This window comes from Hemitrygon akajei, chromosome 10, assembly GCF_048418815.1.
Source record: "Hemitrygon akajei chromosome 10, sHemAka1.3, whole genome shotgun sequence".
NCBI lineage: Eukaryota > Metazoa > Chordata > Chondrichthyes > Myliobatiformes > Dasyatidae > Hemitrygon > Hemitrygon akajei.
The window spans coordinates 176,882,127-176,903,690 of record NC_133133.1 but is presented as its reverse complement, the minus strand read 5'-3'; the positions used below and the strand labels follow the sequence as shown (position 1 = coordinate 176,903,690).

At 41.3% G+C, this 21,564-nt stretch overlaps 1 protein-coding gene and 1 long non-coding RNA gene across 5 annotated transcripts in view; one reads left to right on the top strand and one right to left on the bottom strand.

Moving 5' to 3' along the window:
* Nucleotides 1-21,564, top strand: part of LOC140735006 (uncharacterized) — a 133,023-nt gene that overhangs the window by 33,651 nt on the left and 77,808 nt on the right. The window lies entirely within an intron of this gene.
* Nucleotides 9,989-21,564, bottom strand: part of rfx4 (regulatory factor X, 4) — a 128,126-nt gene continuing 116,550 nt past the window's right edge. The window contains exon 18 of one of the 3 annotated variants that reach the window (XM_073059806.1): nt 9,989-12,857. In XM_073059806.1, coding sequence (XP_072915907.1) covers nt 12,585-12,857 — 273 coding nt within the window. In that variant the 3' untranslated portion in view covers nt 9,989-12,584. The remainder of the gene's footprint in view (nt 12,858-21,564) is intronic. The other 2 variants (XM_073059807.1, XM_073059808.1) reach the window with 2 other exon arrangements.

Sequence of the window (21,564 nt, the reverse complement as noted above, 5' to 3'; positions counted from 1 at the left end):
CTGAACCAGAGGGGATAACTTCACTTGCCCCATCACTAAAATGTTCCATTAACCTATGGACTCATTTTCAAGAACTTTTCATCTCACACTCTCAATATTTATTGCTTATTTATTTATTTGTTTGTTTATTAATTAATTAATTAATTAATTATCATTATTTCTTTTTTCACTCTTTCTTTTCGTATTTGCACAGTTTGTAGTTCTTTAATGTGCATTGGTTGTAGTCCATCCTGTCGAGTGTGGTCTTTCATTGATTTGATTGTGTTTTTTGTGTTCACTGTGAATGCCTGCAGGAAAATGAATCTCAGAGTTGTATATGGTGACATATATGTATTTATAACACAGTACAGGCGCTTTGCTAACCTTTAACCTACTCTGAGATCAATCTAACCCTTCCCTTGCACATGGCCTTCCATTTTTCTATCAACCTTGTGCCTTTCTAAGAGTCTCCTTAATGCCCCTAATGTACCTGCTGTTACCTTATTTCACATTACATATCAACAATTTGGATGACAGAATTGATGACTTTGTGGCAAGGTTTGGAGATGATGTTAAGATAGGTGGAGGGGGTATAATGTTGAGGAAATAGAGAGGCTACAGAAGAACTTGGACGGGTTAGGAGAATGGGCAAAGAAATGGCAGATGGAATACAGTGCCAGTAGGTGTATGGTCATGGACTTTGGTAGAAGGAATAAAGATGTATCGTAGACTATTTTCTAAATCAGGAAAATTTTCAGAAATTAGAAGTGCAAAGGGACTTTGGAGTTCTTGTGCAGGATTCCTTAAAGGTTAACTTGCAGGTTGAGTCAGTGAAAAAGAAGGTGAATGCAATGTTAGCATTCATTTTGAGAGGTCTAAAACGTACAAGCAAAGATGTAATGTTGAGGTTTTATAAAGCATTATTCAAACCACACTGGAGTATTACGAGCAATTTTGGGTCTCTTATCTAAGAAAAGATATGCAGGCATTGGAGAAGGTTCACGAGAACGATCCGGGGAATAAAAGGGTTAACTTGTAAGGAGCTAGTCTATCTACAGGAATAATTATAAGATCTTTTAATAGCTAAAAATGTATAGTGACATCAGTCAGTGTTGGAGTTACCTAGCACCTGTAAGAAGTAATGAGAGGGTCAATGTTTTTGTGTATCCCAGTGTACTTGCCCAGTAGAGCAAAGGGGATTTCTCTAAATTATTGCCTCTACAATGATTATCCTTCTTCTGCACTTACAGCATATTCCATTTCACACCACCACTCTCTTTAGTTCAGAGACAGATAAAGCTGTAAAATGTTTGGCTGGTATGCACTACGATGCTCTGGCACAAATTAAAAGCTTCAGTGTATAAGCTGAGCTGGCATTCAGCAGTCAAATTGATCTGCTTTATGCTGGTAATTATGTGATGAACAGTACACTCTGAATTAATTCCAAAGGCTTCAGTATTGCTACTCCCACAACCTGTCCATCAGACACAACCTTAATTACGAAATACGGTAGACATTTTACAAACCTGTCTTTTGCTTTGTCATTAATTAGAGTGAGAGAAGTAGGTTTGTTTTAAAGAACTGACAGACATCTATTAGGAGTCTGCAATGAATCGTGGATCTTTGATCCTGCTAATGGGACGATCAGCAGATCTCTTAGTGAGGATCTTTTTACCATTGCTGTATGTTTCAGTTGTTTGTTCTCATGCGTTGTGCAAGTCTGAATAGCTAATTCTGTGGTCTGTCCTCTACAGTCACTTGTTTCACAATCAGAGTCTGAAGCCCTTATCTTTAAATTTGAAATAAATACCTTTTCTTATACAGATAATGTGATGTCTCTGTAATTACTGTGCTCTCATTAATAAATATTAACAAGGAGAAACTGAAAGCTGACGTTTAGTTGTTGAAAATTTCCGAACACTGAAAACTGAATAACAGATATTCCGGGTTCCCCATTCACATTGAGACCGGTGAAAGAAATTATTGTTATTGTTATTTACTTAACCCATCACCTACTGGGGCATACACCACTGCTTGCAGCTCACCAGAGTCCCCTGTACTGGGCCATTCCTTCAAGTTGTCCCAAGGTGTAGCCTATCAAAGATCCTTCCTCTCCCAGGAATGAGATCTCTGGAGCTTCTGTTTGCATTTCTGTAGCTCTGGGCTTTTATGGGATGAGGTCGCTAGTCCAATGCCCAACCCTCCTCCTTTCACAGCCAAGCTTGGGTCCATGGTCCACTATTATTATTGTTTATTTTATCTCAGCTCAATCTGGTAAACCTGGGGTACAGGTACAGCCAAGCACATGCATTTCTCAATTGCTACGAACTTTCAGACTATTCTAGCGGTGTTAAGTATTGTGGCTTTCTGAAGATTTACATAAATATTGCTGGATAGCCCTAATTGTTTAATGCCATTTTGTAGTGACTTTGGGATGACACCAGTTGTACATATTACTATTCATTTTTAATAATTTATTGTTAGTAAAGGGAATTAATCTCGTGATTGCTAGTGGGACACTTGCATTCTGGTCGCCCTCCCAGCTCTCCAGTGGCAGCCATCTTGATCTGATATAATCCGTTGCACTTTCACAGAGCCACACAGTGGGACAGCAGAGGAACAGAAACTTCAACCCAACTTGTCCAGCCGACACTTTTTGCTGATTGACAGGAATCTATTTACTGCGGTAGCACTGTGCCGTAGCGGTTAGCACAAAGCTTTATGGTACAGGCAACCAGGGTTTACTTCCTAGGTTGTCTACAAGGACTTTGAAATCTCACTCCGTAACTGAGTGGGTATCCCCCCGTCTGCTCTGATTTCTGCCCACAGTCCAAAGATGTACCAGTTAGTAGGTCAATCAGTCATTGTAAATTGTTCCATGATTAGGCTATGGTTTAAGTGGGGGAATTGCTAGGCAGCGTAGCTCAAAGTGCTGGAATGTCCTGTTAAATGCTATGTGTCAACAAATAAATTTAAATTAATTAGGACCCTATCAGCCTACTCCTGCATGAATGCTACAATCATAGTGACTCCATCTGATTCCACAGTGACTGTGTCTGATTCCAGACTGACTGTGTCTGATCCCATTGTGAATGTGTCTGTGACTGTGTCTGATTCAATGGTAATTAATAGTGACTATGTCCGCTCCATAGCAACTGTGTCTGAATCACAGTGACTGTGTCTGATTCTATAGTGACTGTCTGATCCAATAGTGACTGTGTGATTCCACAGTAACTGTCTGATTCCACAGTGACTGTGTCTGATTCCACAGTAACTGTCTGAATCCATAGTAACTGTCCGATTTAATAGTGACTATGTCCACTCCATAGTTACTGTGTCTGAATCACAGTGACTGTGTCTGATTCTATAGTGACTGTCTGATCCAATAGTGACTGTGTGATTCCACAGTAACTGTGTCTGATTCCACAGTAACTGTCTGAATCCATAGTAACTGTCCGATTTAATAGTGACTATGTCCACTCCATAGTTACTGTGTCTGAATCACAGTGACTGTGTCTGATTCTATAGTGACTGTCTGATCCAATAGTGACTGTGTGATTCCACAGTAACTGTGTCTGATTCCACAGTAACTGTCTGAATCCATAGTAACTGTCCGATTTAATAGTGACTATGTCCACTCCATAGTTACTGTGTCTGAATCACAGTGACTGTGTCTGATTCCACAGTAACTCTGTCTGAATCCATAGTAACTGTCCGATTTAATAGTGACTATGTCCACTCCATAGTTACTGTGTCTGAATCACAGTGACTGTGTCTGATTCCTTAGGGACTGCCTCTGATTCCTTTTTCACTGTGCCTAATTCCATGGTGACTGTTTGTGAATCATAGTGACAGTGTCTGATCCCATTGTGAATGTGTCTGATTTCGTAGTAACTGTATCTGATTCCATAGTGATTGTGTCTGAATCAGATCGACTGTGTGATTTCATAGTGACTGTGTCTGAATCCATACTGACAGTGTCTGATTCCACAGTGACTGTGTCTGAATCCATAGTAACTGTCCGATTTAATACTATGTCTGCTCCATAGTAACTGTGTCTGAATCATAGCGTCTGAGTCTGAATCACAGTGACTGTGTCTGATTCTATAGTGACTGTCTGATCCAATACTGACTGTGTGATTTCACAGTAAATGTGTCTGATTCCATATTGACTGTGACTGATTCCACAGTGACTGTCTGATTCCATAGTGAATATGTGTGATTCCATAGTGAATGTGTCTGATTCCACAATGACTGCATCTGATTCCATCGTGATTGTGTCTGATTCCATAGTCAATGCGTCTGACTCCATAGTGACTGTGTCTGACTCCATAGTGACTGTGTCTGATTCCATCGTGATTGTGCCTGATTCCATCGTGATTGTGCCTGATTCCATAGTGAATGTGTCTGATTACGCAGTGAGTGTGTCTGATTCCACAGTGACTGTGTCTGATTCCACAGTAACTCTATCTGAATCCATAGTATCTGTCCGATTTAATAGTGACTTATATCCACTCCATAGTGACTGTGTGATTCCATAGTAACTGTGTCTGATTCCATATTGACTGTATCTGATTCCACAGTGACTATGTCTGCTCATAGTGACTGTGTCTGAATCATAGTTACTGTGTCTGAATCACAGTGACTGTGTCTGATTCCTTAGGAACTGCCTCTGATTCCTTTTTCACTGTGCCTGATTCCATGGTGACTGTTTGTGAATCATAGTGACAGTGTCTGATCCCATTGTGAGTGTCTCTGATTCCATAGCGATTGTGTCTGAATCAGAGCGACTGTGTGATTCCATAGTGACTGTGTCTGAATCCATAGTAACTGGCTAATTTAAGACTGATTATGTCTGCTCCATAGTAACTGTGTCTGAATCACAGTGACTGTGTCTGATTCTATAGAGACTGTCTGATCCAATAGTGACTGTGTCTGATTCCACCACCTTGTTTTACAGTGAGTTGCGGATGTTCCCCATTCTCTGTGTGTGAAGTCCTACCCATCAGATCCCCTTTCCACTCCCTACACCTGCACCCTGGTGCTGCAGTGATGTCCAGATTCTGTACAGGGGGAGTATGGCAGAAGCAGTTTGTGCAATGTGTGATAGCATCAGCTGTAAGGTCTGGATTCTGTGACTGTGACGCTTTTCTCCCACATTTCAAAGGTGTGTAGTTAGGGGTACGGTTAGTTAGTTGTGGCCATGTTCCATTGTTGCTGGAAGCATGGTACACTCATGGGCTGCCCTCCCAGCACATCCCTGACATAAATGATGCATTTCACTGTACGTTTCGATGGATTTAGGTATGAAAAATAATGTTGATATGTAAATGAATGGAATACTCAATGAGACAGATTCTACAATTTGACTGGAGCAGCATCCGAGTAATGTCAGCTTTCCAAATAAACAGCAGGTCAGGCAGCACATGTAGTGAGAGGAACATGGGTAACATTTCAGGTGCTCGAGCCTGATCTGTTGACAACTCATTTTGCTCTAGCTCTTCCTTGGGCCGACAGTACAAGGTTCTTCAACTGTAGAACCCATCTTCTCATAGGTCCAGTAGACACTGACTGGCGAAAGGAATATCCCAAAGCTTTGCAACTTTATAAAACTCTGGTTAGACCACATCGAGAATATTGCATACAGTTCTGGTCACCTCACTATAAGAAGGAGGTTGAGGCTTTGGAGAAGGTGCAGAAGAGGTTTACCAGGATGCTGCCTGGTTAGACGGTATGTGAAATCATGAGAGGCTGGAAAAACTCAGGTTGTTTTCTCTGGATTGTCAGAGGTTCAAAGGAGATCTGATAGAGGTTTACAAGATTATGTGAGGCATCGATAGAGTGGACAGGGAGTATCTGTTCCCCAGGTTTGAAATGCCTAATACCAGAGGGCATGCATTGAAGGTGAGAGGGGTGGGTGTAGGTAGGTTAAAGGGGGATGTGAGGAGTAAGTTTTTTTGTCAGAGTTATGGACGCCTGGAATGCGCTGTCTGGTATGGTGGTAGAGGTAAATAAATTAGAGGCTTTTAAGAGAGGTTTGGATAGGCACATGGACGTAAGGAAGGTGGAGGGATATGGACATGGTATAGGTAGGAGGGATTAGTGTTTGGGTGTTTTGATTTGCTTTTTAGCTGGTTCAGCACAACATTGTGGGCCAAATGGCCTGTTCTGTGCTGTACTCTTCTATGCTCTATGCGAATAGAAACACAACAGTGTATTTCTGAATGATCTGTGTTGCTTAATACATTGCTAATGCAATGGGATCCGGGCTGAGAACTGAAGAGCTATCTGGGAGACTGCAGTTTAGGCATTTTTGTTTAAAGTGAGTCTTCCTCTGCCAATGAAATCAGTCTCTTAAATTCCTCATCTCACCACAGTACTGTTCTGGTCACCTCAGTTATATTTAAATGGTACTCCCATCTTTTCATCTATATTTCTGTTATTTGGAATTTATTTACAATGAGCTAATTTAACATCTATATTTTCTGAATGTGGTTCTATTATAATATTCCTCAAAATTTCTAGATATGGTGTTGCACTACAGTTTGGCTATGTGTTGTGACAGTGTGGCAATGTTGTGGTGTCACAGTGTAATGGTGTAATGCTGTCAAGTAACAGTGTGACACTGTTGTGGTGTAACTGTATAACGGTGTATTGCTGTCATGTAACAGTGTGGCAGTGTTGTGGTGTAACAGTATGATGGTGTAATATCGTCATGTAACCGTGTGGCAGTGTAACGGTGCAGCAGGCTAACAGTGTAACAGTGCAGCAGGGTAACAGTGAGGCAGTTTAACAGTGTGACAGTGTAACGATGCATCAGTGTAACCAGTGATGGGAGATGCCAGAGAGTAGTGGTGGATAACTGCTTGTCAGGTTGGAGGCCGGTGACTAGTGGTGTGCCTCAGGGATCTGTACTGGGTCCAATGTTGTTTGTCATATACATTAATGATCTGGATGATGGGGTGGTAAATTGGATTAGTAAGTATGCAGATGATACTAAGGTAGGTGGCGTGTGTGGATAATGAAGTAGGTTTTCAAAGCTTGCAGAGAGATTTAGGCCAGTTAGAAGAGTGGGCTGAATGATGGCAGATGGAGTTTAATGCTGATAAGTGTGAGGTGCTACATTTTGGTAGGAATAATCCAAATAGGACATACATGGTAAATGGTAGGGCATTGAAGAACAGAGTGATCTAGGAATAATGGTGCATAGTTCCCTGAAGGTGGAATCTCATGTGGATAGGGTGGTGAAGAAACCTTTTGGTATGTTGGCCTTTATAAATCAGAGCATTGAGTATAGGAGTTGGGATGTAATGTTAAAATTGTACAAGGCATTGGTAAGGTCAAATTTGGAGTATTGTGTACAGTTCTGGTCACCGAATTATAGGAAAGATGTCAACAAAATAGAGAGAGTACAGAGGAGATTTACTAGAATGTTACCTGGGCTTCAGCACCTAAGTTACAGGGAAAGATTGAACAAGTTAGGTCTTTATTCTTTGGAGCGTAGAAGGTTGAGGGGGGACTTGATAGAGGTATTTAACATTATGAGGGGAATAGATAGAGTTGACATGGATAGGCTTTTTCCATTGAGAGTAGGGGAGATTCAAACAAGAGGACATGAGTTGAGTGTTAGGGGGCAAAAGTTTAGGGGTAACATGAGGGGGAACTTCTTTACTCAGAGAGTGGTAGCTGTGTTGAATAAGCTTCCAGTAGAAGTGGTAGAGGCAGGTTCGATATTGTTATTTAAAGTAAAATTGGATAGGTATAAGGACAGGAAAGGAATGGAGGGTTATGGGCTGAGTGCAGGTCGGTGGGACTTGGTGAGAGTAAGCGTTCATCACGGACTAGAAGGGCTGGGATGGCCTGTTTCCATGCTGTAATTGTTATATGGTAACCTTGTGGCAGTGTAACTGTGCATCAGGGTAACCATGTGGCAATGTACTGATTAGGGAAAAGTACAGGGGTGGAGAATATCAGAGGTGTGGTTTTTACCCAGAGAGTAATGAGTGCGTGGAACGCACTACCAGAGTTGGGGGTTGAGGCAGATACATTAGGGGCATCTAAGAAACTCTTAGATAGGCTCATGGAAAATGGTTGCCTATGTGGGAGCAAAAGGTTAAATTGATCTTACAGTAGGTTAAAAGTTTGGCACAACATTGTGGGCTGAAGGGCCTGTACTGAACTGCGAGGTAATAGTGTAGCTTTATAAAACCCTAGTTAGACCACAGTTGGAATATTGTGTTCAGTTGTGGTCTACTCATTATTGGAACAATGTGGAAATTTTAGAGAGGGTGCTGAGGAGCCTTAGCAGGTCGCTGCCTGGATTAGGGAGCATTTCTTATGAGGATAGATTGAGCAAGCTTGCGCTTTTCTCTTTGGAGTGAAGGAGGATGAAAGGTGACCTGTTAGAGGTGTATAAGATGATAAGAGGCATAGATGGAGTGGATGGTCAGAGACTTTTCCCAGGGTGGAAACAGTTAATACAAAAGGGCTTAATTTTAAGGTGATTGGAGAAAGGTATAGGGGGGGATGTCAGAGTTAAGTTCTTTACGCAGTGAGTGGTGGGTGCCTGGAATGCCCCTCCCAGAGTTGGTGGTAGAATATTTGGGATATTTAAGAGACTCTTACATAGGCACATAGATGAAAATAAAATGGAGGACTTTGTGAGAGGGAAGGGTTAGATTGATCTTAAAGTAGGTTAAAAGTTTGGCACAACATTGTGGGCTGAAGGGCTGTAATGTTCTGCATTCTATGTTCCCTGAACCTCTGACCCAGTGAAATTATGTCTTCTCAAATACATACGATCACACATACCCCAGTGCCTTGTGCACCTCAAAAGGACTTGTAACATTTAGTCGATGGGACGAAGTCAGAGGACTCAGATTGGGAATGTCAATTCTGTGCACAAAACAATCCAGAACTCTGGTTGCACTTCTAGGGAAGGAAATGATAATAATAATGATAATAACCTATTTACAGTTCTTTTTGTACAGGTAATGTAGTTCAAAGTATTTAACAATGGGATAAAGTGCAAGCATGAAAATAAAAGACAAAAAGATGTTAGATAAAAGCAAGGTTAAATGAATAGGTTTTAAGCTGATGTATAAAAGTGTCAACTGAGCCTGCATCCTTCATAGTTTTAGGTATTGAGTTCCACAGTTTAGGAGCGTCGCTCGAAAGAGCCAACCTGCCAATTATCTTTTGAGGGAGATTGTTTAAATTTCAGAGACCGACAGAAGAACACCTGAGAGCTGGAGCTGGATTATAAAATGAAATCGATTCTGTAATATACTCTGGACCCAGACCATTGGAAGCTTTAAAACAACTAAGAGAACTTTAAATACAATTCTAGAAGATACAGGAAGCCAATGCAGGGTAGCTAGTATGGGAGTGATATGTTCTCTCATCCTCGTTTTAGTGAAAATTCCACCAGCAGCGTTCTGAATGAGTTGAAGTTTGTCAACAGAGTGTTTTGGAAGGCCGGTAAAAAGTTCATTGCAGAAATCTAGTCTGTTCGATACAAAAGTGTGAATTAGTTTCTCAGCATCATTACATGACATAAACGGATGTAAGTTTGCAATATCTCTTAATCTCCCATACTCATCTCTCCCAGCCAATCCCAACTCTATGGCAACATAATTGAGTCCCCAAGATCACCGAGTGGCTACCTTCGATTGCACCAGATTATAATCAGTGGTCTGATTGGTGTGAAGTTGCCCTGATTACGACAGGTAGGCAATATGTACTGGTCTCACAGTGACACCAAGGCAGCAAACGATTTTTAAATTGCCTTGTCTCCAACTGTAGATAATCTGAACATGTTGAACTGTTGTTTCTCTGATTAAAAATGACAAAGGGGCCAAAGCTATTTGCAGACAGCTTCAAGCCCAAAGCCCAAGAGGACTGGAGGCCTGGATGCAGCCTGTCCTGTGGTTGGAGGCCTGTCTGTGTGTGTGAGCAGGGCTGTGTTTTATTGGTGTTGCATGTGTTGTTCTGATGAGCATGGTGGGCATCCTACCTAGCGCCATAATGTGTGGCGACCTTTGTAGGCTTCCCTCAGCAGTCACAAGGATGTGTTGGTCGTTAACACAAATGACACATTTACTGCATGTGTGATAAATGAATCTGAACCTGAGGACATTACACAGCATAAAAGGACACAGATTAAACTGGAACCTGTGAAAAGCAGTCAGATAAATACCTGAGGGGTGACATTCACTGGACTGGAGAGATACACCAGGAGACCGGATGTGTGAGCACTTAGGGCCAAATGGCCGCATTCTGTATTGTACCATTCCATGATTCCATTCAGATGCAAATGATTATCAGTAAAATGTATTATCAGCTTGGTATGAGGATTGTTTGATAACTCCCTGAAATTTAGAAGAATGAGAAGATCAATTGTGTATTGAAAGGCCTAGACAGAGTGGACATGGAAAGCAGATGTTTCCTATAGTGGGAGCAGCTTCAGAATAGGAATCCCTTTAGAACAGAGATGAGGAGGAATTTCTTTATCCAGAGATTGGTGAATCTGTGGAATTCATTGCCACATATGATTCTAGAGGCCAAGTCATTGGTATATTTAAAGTGGAAGTTGATAGGTTCTTGATTATTCAGGGCTACAGGGGTCAGCCACAATGGAATGGCAGAGCAGAGTCATTGGGCTGAATGGCCAAATTCTCCTCCTCTATCTTATCGTCTTATGAGCTTAAAGTTGCAGCCTCACCTTTCTCACCCAGAACAGATGTTTGGAGAAAAAGAATAAACAGATTTTCTTAAAAAATCTATTTGTATTTTGAGAAAGTTTTGCCTTCATATATCTTGCACATCTGTACAAATAATACTATGTACCTCAGCGTTCCGCCTAGCCATTGTTACCACACACAGTGCTCTCAGTGCTTTTATTTACAAAAAGAACTAGTGTTTCTTGTGTTATTTGTCACTTATCCACCTTACCCATAGGGTAATATGCCCATATAACCTGCTGAGTGTGTTTTGTAATTGTAAAACATACAAAGAAAGAACTATGTTAATTAACCAGTGGACAAACACATTACAGTGACAGGCTAGACAAGTTATTCAACAACTGGTTTGTCAAGGTACAGGAGAAAGTTAGATAAGCATTTTCACACAAACACAGCTGATTTTTAAGGCACAGCATTGTGTATCTGAAGGGTTCCTGTCACTATGTAAAGAGGTCTGGTGAAGTTCTCTGCTCCCCAAAGTACTGTACCTCTTGTTGCGGTTATGTAGTGCAGAGCAGATCCACGTCAGGAGTCAACGCTGCTGGCCTTCGGGAGACAAAGATGGATACACCAGTCCACAATTGTCCTCCAGTTCAAAAGGCGTTTGGGCATCAAACACAACCTACGTTTGGTGCTGGAATGTGTGACGACACCTGCAGGCTGCCTCCAGCACATCCTTGAGCTGTGTTGGTTGTTAATGCAAAGGACACATTTCACTGTATGTTTGGATGTAAATGTGAAAAATAGTTCTGAATCAGTTATCAGCAGGTCTGAGCTGAGTAGGTCTTTCCAGTTCACTGAGTCATACAGTGTGGTGGCAACTTCCAAAACCGGAATGTTCATCCCCAAAACGTTCTCCCCACAGATGCTGCTTGACCTGCTAAGCTCCTCCAGCAGATTATGTGTTGCTCCAGAATCCATCAACTGACATCTCCTATGGCAGCCTCTACATTGGCATCCATGGTCTGGGAGTGGCTGAGGATATCTGCTGTGCCCTGGAAAAGGTCTGGGGAGGAAACGTGGACGATGTGTTTGGTGGCTGATGGAGGACAGGAAACGAAAGCTGTCTCAAGCTGGGGCAAACATCGCTCCCCATCACTCACCAGACAGCCTCAGGTTCCTACTGCACTTCCATCTTCTCCAAGGATCATCACTTTGTCATGGTGGTGAAGCTTGTGAGTTCCTGAGATCCTGTGAGTGATGCCATCTGGTATAGGGGAGGTTCCAGACGAAAAGCGATCCAATCAAGAGCTGGTGGAAGATGATGTCACATCAGAATGGCAGTGAAGGTGGAGGAAGGCCACAGCAGTGAAGGGTTCCCAGTTGTCTTGCATTCCATGTCACTGGACCTTGACCCCAATCTGTCAAAGAGTGTGGTGGCTGCCCGTACATCAGCCTCCCCACATTAGACAAAGGCACACACAGGCATTCTCTATTAAGGGAATAGCTTCTTGGGAGAACATCATACTCACTCAAGTGATTGCACTATTGACCTTCCACAAGACCTGTTGAGTTTCTCCAGTATTTTGTGTGTGTTACTCTGGATTCCAGCATTAGCAGAATCACTTGTGTTAATGTTGGGAGTGTTCTTTCTGGAGCAGAGGCTGTAGGAGATTGAGGGTGAATGAGGCAGCAATGTGTGTATGTTACTCCCAGTGTAGAGTGCCTAGTTTAAGGACTGTGGCTTCCCTAAGTCCCAACTCAGTGTCTCTGGGAAATGACGGGGAGGTTCCTGTTTGAAGTGCCCTCCTCAGTCCTCTGGCGGGAAGGTGGGGTGCCATCGGCAGAGATCACCTTGCTTTCCTGCAGCAGTTCCCCACTGGAGACGTCAATCCAGGCAAAGTCAGCCATCGCAGCGCCAGCCTACTTGGCCCACCCAGTGGAGGCCTCACCGTTGATGTAGGCAAAGCCAGGGAAATGTTGCGTGTGCTCATAGTCAGCACTCCTGCGGGGAGCGAGCGGGGTGTACATCTCGCCCGAGCCTCCGTACCGGCCGGAGTGCATGGAGGCACCGGTGTAGCAGCTGTTGGCCGACGCCATGTCGGGCCAGCGTGGGGTCACGGCTGTGCTCTGGAGCCGCGGACTGGTATTCATCAGGCAGGGCTCCATTCGCGGGCTCTGCCCATTGAAGGGGTACTGTGGAAGGTAAGCAGAATGTTAACCCCATCAGCAAGTGCACAGGTAACCATCAGAATAACTGTTTATCTATATTTTTATTTAGAGATACAGCACGGTAACAGGCCCTTCCTGCCTAACAAACCCACAATGCCCAATTACACCCATGTGACCAACTAACCTACTAACTACGTCATGGACTGTGGGGGTAACTGGAGCACCCAGAAGCAATCCAGAGGTCACAGGGCGAAAGGACAAATTCATTACAGACAGCAGCAGTGAGAAATGAAGGGGACAACCCCAGCAGTGAGAAGGAGTCAAAGGTTTCACTCGGGAACCTCTTCATTGACAAATTCCTTAGAGACAGTGGTGGGAATTGACTCTTGATTGGTGACTGCTGGCACTTTGATCGTGTCACTGCTCTTTATCAGTGTGGTGGACGAGCCCGCCACAGAGCAGCTCAGATCTGCACACAAGGGCTGGGGTTTGGCGCAGGAGTATGGGTCAGTGTAAGACTGAATGGAGAGGCGGTACTGTCCTGTGTTCCTGGTGGTAATGTTCTGTGGTAACAGTACTGCACACTACAGGCCCTTTGGCCCAACCTTTTAACCTACCGTAGATCAATCTAACTTTCCATCCCACACAGCACTCCTTTATTCTATCATCCATATGCCTATCTAAGAGTCTCTTAAATTATCTAAATGCAACTGCCTCTACCATGGGTTATGGTTAGTGAGTTGTGGGCATACTGTTTTGGTACCAGTTGTGTGGTGACACTTGCGGGCTGCCCAACACAATCCTCACTGATTTGATTTGATACAAACAACACATTTCACTGGATGTGTCAACATTTCGATGTATATGTGACAAATAAGACTAATCTTTAACCACATTGGAGGGAGAGCCACCCTTCTTGCAAAGTCAAGTGGTGAATCTGAAGACTGGGAAAATTTTGGAAACTAATAAAGGATGACTGAAGTAAAGATGGTCAAGAAAGGTCATTAAAAGGTTAGCATAATATTATGGGCTGAAGGGCCTGTACTGTCCTGTCATGTTCTACACTCTGTGGCCACTTTATTAAGTACACCTATACACCAGCTCGTTAATGTAAATATGTGATCAGACAATAATTTGGCAGCAACTCAGTGCATAAAAGCATGCAGACATGGTCAAGAGGTTCAGTTGCTGTTCCGACTAACCATCAGAATGGGGAAGAAATGTGATCTAAGTGACTTTGACCTTAGAATGATTGTTGGTGCCAGACAGGATGGTTTGAGTATCCCTGAAATTGCTGATCTCCTGGGATTTTCACACACAGCAGTCTCTAGAGTTTACAGAGAATGGTGAGGAAACAAAAACAATCCAGTGAGTGGAGTTCTGTGGGTGAAAAAGACTTGTTAATGAGAGAGGTCAGAGGAGAACGGCCAGACTGGTTCAAACTGACAGGAAGGTGACAGTAACTCAAATAACCACACATTACAACAGTGGTGTGCAGAAGAGCATCTCTGAATGCACAACATGTCGAACCTTGAAGTACATGGGCTACAGCAGAAGGCCACACTGGATACCACTCCTATGTCAAATAAAGTGGCCACTGAGTGTATGTTCTATGTGCATCTTTAAAATATGGGGGAAACCGGAGCACTCGGAGGCAACACACATTGTCACAGGGATAACATACAAACTTCTTACGGAGGAATAGTACCTGATTGCAATAGCTGGTGCTGTAATCTCATTACAACAACCACTACTCTGCTGTTCCACCCTAAACCTGCCCTTGATGTAGACCCTCGATTCCTACAATTGTCTCAGATAATCTCTTCTCACAGATCCCTTCATTGTTCGAAGTAATTTGATTTATTTCTTCTAATAAAGGTAATAACTGAATGAATAATTAAGTGTTCCCATAGAACTCATTGCTGTATGTAATCTGCTAGTCTTTTCAAATTTACTTCATAAGATTAGTACAAACACTTAGGTTGTGGTAAGGATACTGACCCACCTACTCCTATCCCTCACCACCTCAGAACTACTTGATTGAGCACATCTACATGCAGAGCTGTTGCAAGAAAGTAGCATCTGTCATCATCAAACACCCCCACCATCCAGGCCATGCTCTCTTCTTGCTACTGCCATCAGGAACGAGATACAGGAGCCTCAGGACTCACACCACCAGGTTCAGGAGCAGTTATTTCCCGTCAACCACCAGGCTCTAGAACCAAAGGGCAAAACTTCATTCAACTTCACTCACCTCATCACAGAGCTGTTCTCACAACTTATGGATTCACTTTCAAGGACTCTTCATCTCATGTTCTCGATATTTATTGCTTATTTATTGTTATTATTTTTATTTTTTCTTAACTCAAGCTGGTAAAATGGACATAGTCAAATATGCTCATTTAACAATTGCTAGGAACTTTTGGAATATTGTAGTGTTGTTTAGTATTGTGCCTTTCTGGAGATTTACATAAATATTTCTGTGTAGGGCTAATTGTTTCATGCTGTTGTGTAGTGACTCTAAGATGATACCGGTTGTAGATATTACCATTGGGACAATGTATACCCTGCTCATGTTCCATAGTCTTTCAATTTCCTCTTTTAATTCAGCATATTTCTAGTGGTTCTCATTTATTGATTTCTGTAAATTATATGTACTTGGGATGGCTATAACTATTCACTAAATTGTTCTTGCTTGTTTATCATGTATAATTATATAAGGGCGGTTATTATGGATTACCCTATCCATAATAACTGATCAGTCATAATATAATTTGTGGAACTCTCACTCTAAAACTGGATCAGGCTTGTATTTATAGTAAGGTGTGATTTCATTTATTATGAGATTGTATTTTAAAGCAAGATTTTGATGAATAATGTTTGCCACTTGATTGTGCCTGTGTAAGTAATCAGATTGTGTTAAACTGCTACTGGTTCCTATAATGTGTTGGATTCTTTCTGATTTTTCTTGGCATTTTTGACATTTACATCTTGAATTTGTTGGTCTTTTATTATGTATTTTTTATAATTTTTATGTTAACCACCTGATCCTGCATTGCCACAAGGAGCCCTTCTGTTTTTGGGAAGAGGTCTCCAACTCTGAGCCAGGCGTTTGATGTTTCCTTGTTGATATCGAGTCTGCTCAGATCATGGGGATATCTTCCATAGAGGGTCATGCTCTTTCACTGGTTAACTTCTTCTTCCATAGTAATACTCAGAATTAGAATCAGGTTTATTATCACCAGCATGTGATGTGAAATTTGTTAACTTAGCAGCAGCAGTTCAGTACAATACATAAAATAGAAGAAAAATAAATAAATTACAGTATACATATATTGAACAGATTAAAAATTATGCAAAAACAGAAATAATATATATTTAAAAAGTAAGGTAGTGTTCACAGGTTCAATGTCCATTTAGGAATCAGATGGCAGAGGGGAAGAAGCTGTTCCTGAATCACTGAGTGTGTGCCTTCAGGTTTCTGTACCTCCTACCTGGTGGCAACAGTGAGAAAAGGGCATGCCCTGGGTGCTGGAGGTCCTTAATAATGGATGCTGCCTTTCTGAGACACCACTCCCTGAAGATGTCCTGGCCTTTGTAGGCCAGTACCCAAGATGGAGCTGACTAAATTTACAACCCTCTGCAGCTTCTTTCGGTCTTGTGCAGTAGCCATCCCATACCAGACAGTGATGCAGCCTGTCAGAATGCTCTCCATGGTACATCTATAGAAATTTTTGAGTGTTTTTGTTGACATACCAAATCTCTTTAAACTCCTAATGAAGTATAGTAGCTGTCTTGTCTTCTTTATAACTGCATCAATATGTTGGGACCAGGTTAGGTCCTCAGAGATCTTGACATCCAGGAACTTGAAATTGTTCACTCTCTCCACTTCTGATCCCTCTATGAGGATTGGTATGTGTTCCTTCATCTTACCCTTCCTGAAGTCCACAATCAGCTCTTTCACCTTACTGACACTGAGTGCTAGGTTGTTGCTGCGACACTACTCCACTAGTTGGCAAATCTAGCTTCTGTACACCCTCTTGTCACCACCTGAGATTCTACCAATAATGGTTGTATCATCAGCAAATTTATGGATCGTATTTGAGCTATATCGAGCCACGCAGTCATGTGTATATAGAGAGTAGAGCACTGGGCTAAGCACACACCCCTGAAGTGCACCAGTGTTGATTGTCAGCAAGAAGGATGTGTTATCAACAATCACGCAGACTGTGGTCTTCCAGTTAGGAAGTCGAGGATCCAATTGAAGAGGGAGGTACAGAGGCCCAGGTTCTGCAACTTCTCAATCAGGATTGTGGGAATTGTGGTGTTAAATGCTGAGCTATAGTAGATGAACAGCATCCTGATGTAGGTGTTTGTGTTGTCCAGGTGGTCTAAGGCCATGTGAAGAGCCATTGAGATTGCTGTCTGCCGTTGGCATATTGGCAAATTGCAATGGATCCAGGTCCTTGCTGAGGCAGGAATAATGTCTTCATTTTTCTGAATTGAGGTCTCATTTAAGTTTAGTAGTGTAGAGAATAGCCAGAATAGCCTTAGATCTTTTATCTGACTGTTGTGTAGATTTTTAATGTCTCTTATTCCTCTTCCTTCTTCTGTTCTAGGTAATGCATTCGAGTGTACATAATGTTTTCTGAAATTTGTCATTTTAGCTCTTATTTTTCTTTGTAAGTTTTCCAGATCGGTTTCAGACCAAGTTATTATGCCAAAAGAATACATTCATATAGGTCTAGCAAAAGTGTTTATTACCTATGTTATATTTGTATTGTTGAGTTCTGTTTGGCAGATTTTCTTAAGCCTTTAAGTAAATTCTGTTGAACATTTTCCCTTTAGCACACAATGATCTATTTTCTTTCTTTGTTGATATGCCAGATACTTCAACGTTTCATATTCATCCATCGGTTGTATTGTGTCCTGCTGCTCTGTTTGTATTCTATTGGCTCTATTGCACCTTTCTTTATGTTTAATGTTCGGTACTTATCTAGTCCAAAGTTCATGTTTATATCTTTCAAACATAGTTCTCATATTTGAATTAATTGCTTTAGCTTTACTGATAAAGGAGCATATAATTGCAAATCATCCAGTATAAAAGTTGTGTTAAGGTATAGCTCATTTAATTGTTTCTGATTTGGCACCTAATTTTTGTCCGATTCAGTAAATTAGAGTATGGGTTTAAACCTAGACAGAACCATAGTGGGCTTAGAAAATCACCTTGGAAAATGCCTTGGTTTATTTTGATAACGGTGCTTGTTCTTTCTTTGGTTGTTAATAGATAGGGCGACCATAGTATGCCTATGCTTCATAAGATGTTGAAGGAATTTTATATGTATTGGGTGTTCTTTATATATATTTCAAACTTCTATTAACCATGAGTGTGGGGCAGGATCAAATGCCTTTCGGTAGTCGATATAGCAACATGAAAGATTTCTGCTTTTCCACTGGGCTTGATTTAGAATTACAGAGTCTTTTATCAGTTGTTCTTTACATTCTTTCATACCCTTATGGTATCCTTTCTGCTCTTCTGCAAGTATATCGTGGTTATCAAAATGAGTGGTGATCAGTTGCAAGATACATTATGTTAGAATTTTATAGATCACTTGTATGCATGGCCAAACTATTATTATTATTTATTTTTTCTCAGTTCAAGCTGGGAAAACTTGAGGTATGGGCATAGCCAAAGACACTCACTTGTTAATTGCTAGGAATTTTTGGACTATTCCAGTGACGTTTAGTATTGTGGCTTTCTGGAGAGTTACTGTGTAGCCCTAATTGTTCATGCTATTGTGTCGTGCCTTTGGGATGAGACCAGTTGTAGATATTACTGTTGGGACAATATATGCTCTGTTCATGTTCCAAAGTCTTTCAATTTCTTCTTGTAATTCTGCATATTTAAGTTGTCTTTCACTTATTGATTTCATTATGTGTATTTGGAATGGCTATATCTATTAAGTAAGGTGTTCTTGCATTATCCTGTTTATCCTGCATTATTATATCCAGATGGTTATTATGGATTGTAGTAATGGATCAGTCATCATATAATTTGTGGAACTCTCACTCTAAAACTGGATCAGGCTCGTATTATAGTAAGGTATGATTTCATTCATGAATTTGTATTTTAAAGCAAGATTTTGGTGAATGACGTTTGCCACTTGATTGTGCCTGTGTAAGTAATCAGATTGTGTTAAACTGCTACTGGTTCCTGTAATGTGTTGGATTGTTTCTGATTTTGCTTGGCATTTTCTACATTTATCATCTTGATTTTCTTGATCTTTTACTATGTATTTTTGATCATTTTTTGTGTGAACCACCTGGTCCTGTATTGCCACAAGGAATTCCTCTGTTTCCTAGGAAAAGCTCTCCATCTCTGAGCCATGTGTTTGACACTTCCTTGTTAACATCTAGTCTGCTCAGATGGGGATGCCTTCCATAGAGGCTCATTCTCTTCCATTGGTTAACTTTTTCTGTAGTGATAATTTCTTTATTTTTCATTATTATTTTATTATTTTTATTTTCACTTTTGTATTTGCACAATTTGTTGTTTTTTTGCATATAGTTTGTTTGTTTGTTTGGTTTTGTGTGGTCCTTTATTGATTCTATTATGTTTCTTTGTATTTACTGTGAATGCCCACAAGAAATCACTGAATCATGGCTGAAGGATGGTCGTAGTTGGGAGCTGAATGTCTAAGGTTACACATTGCGTCAGAGGGATAGGAAGGTAGGCAGAGAGGGAGGTATAGCTTTACTGGTAAAGAATGGCATCAAATCAGTAGGAAGATGTGACATAGGATCGGAAGATGTTGAATCCTTGTGGGTTAAGTTAAGAAACTGCAAGGGTAAAAGGACATTGATGGCAGTTATATACAGGCCTCCTAACAGTGGCTGGGAGGTGGATCACAGATTACAACGGGAAATAGAAAAGGCAAGTCAAAAGGGCAATGTTATGGTAGTCATGGGAGATTTTAACATGCAGATCGATTGGGAAAATCAGGTTGGTAATGAATCTCAAGAGAGTGAGTTTGTTGAATGCCTAAGAGATAGCTTTTTAGAGCAGTTTGTCATTGAGCCTATTAGGGTATCAGCTATACTGGATTGGGTGTTATGTAATGAACCAGAGGCGATTAGAGCGCTTAAGGTAAAAGAACACTTAGGAACCAGTGATCACAATATGACTGTGTTCAACTTGAAATTTGATAGGGAGAAAGTAAAGTCTGATGTATAAGTATTTCAGTGGAGTAAGGGAAATTACAGTGGTATGAGAGAGGAGTTGGTCAAAGTAAATTGGAAGGAGATGCTGCAGGGATGTCAGCAGAGCAGCAATGGCATATGTTTCTGGGGAAAATGAAGAAGGTGCCTGGCATGTGTATTCTAGAAATGAAGAAATACTCAACTGGTAAAATAGTACAACTGTGGCTGACAAGGGAAGTCAAAGCCGTTGTAAAAACAAAAGTAAGGACATACAACAAAGCAAAAATTAGTGGTAAGATAGAAGATTGGGAAGTTCTTAAAAACCTACAGAGTGCAACTAAAAAGTCATTAGAAGGGAAAAGACAAAATATGAAAGTAAGCTAGCAAATAATATCAAAGTGGATAGAAAAAGATGTTAAAAATAAATGAGAAATAAGAGTGGATATAGGATCGCTAGAAAATGAGGCAGGAGAAATAATAATGGAGGACAAGGAGATGGCTGATGAACTAAATGAGTATTTTGCATCAGTCTTCATTGTGGAAGGCACTAACAGTATGCCTGATGTTGTAGTGTGTGAAGGAAGAGAAGTGGGTGCAGTTACTATTACAAGAGAGAAGGTGCTCAAAAAGTTGAAAGACCTAAAGGCACATAAGTCACCTGGACCAGATGAACTGCACCCTAGAGTTGTGAAAGAGGTAGCATTAGAGATTGTGGTGGCATTAAAAATGATCTTTCAAAAATCACTGGACTCTAGCAAGGTGGCAGAGGACTGGAAAATTGTAAAATATTACTCCACTCTTTAAGAAAAGAGGAAGGCATCAGAAAGGAAATGATAGACCAGTTAGCCTGAATTCAGTGGTTGGGAAGATGTTGGAGACATTTGTTAGGGAGGAGGTGATGGAGTACTTGGAGACACAGGACTAGATAGTACAAAGTCAGCATGGTTTCCTCCAGGGAAGTTCCTGCCTGATGAACTTGTTGGAATTCTTTGAAGAGATTACAAGTAGGATAGATAAAGGGGATGCAGTGGATGTTGTGTATTTGGACTTTCAGAAGGCCTTTGACAAGAAGCCACACATGAGGCTGCTTACCAAGTTAAGAGCCCATGGTATTACAGGAACGTGTTACTAAAATGGTTAGAGCATTAGCTGATTGGAAGAAGGTAGCGAGTGGGCATAAAAGGATGGTGAATTTCTGGAATTTGTTGACACATGCAGCTGTGGAGGCCAGTCATTGGGAGTATTTAAGGCAAAGATTGATAGGCTCTTGATTGGACCTGGCATCAAAGGTTACAGGCAGAAGGCCGGGAACTGGGGTTGAGGAGGAGATAGAAAAAAGGATCAGCCATGATTGAATGGCCGAGCAGACTCGATGGGCCAGGTGGCCTAATTCTGCTCCTTTATCTTATGGTCTTATGGAAAATTATTCTCATGGTTGTATATGGTGACATATAAGTTCTAGGTCAAGGTTATTGTCATCTGATTGTATATATACAACCAAACCAACATTTCTCCAGACTACGGTGCATAT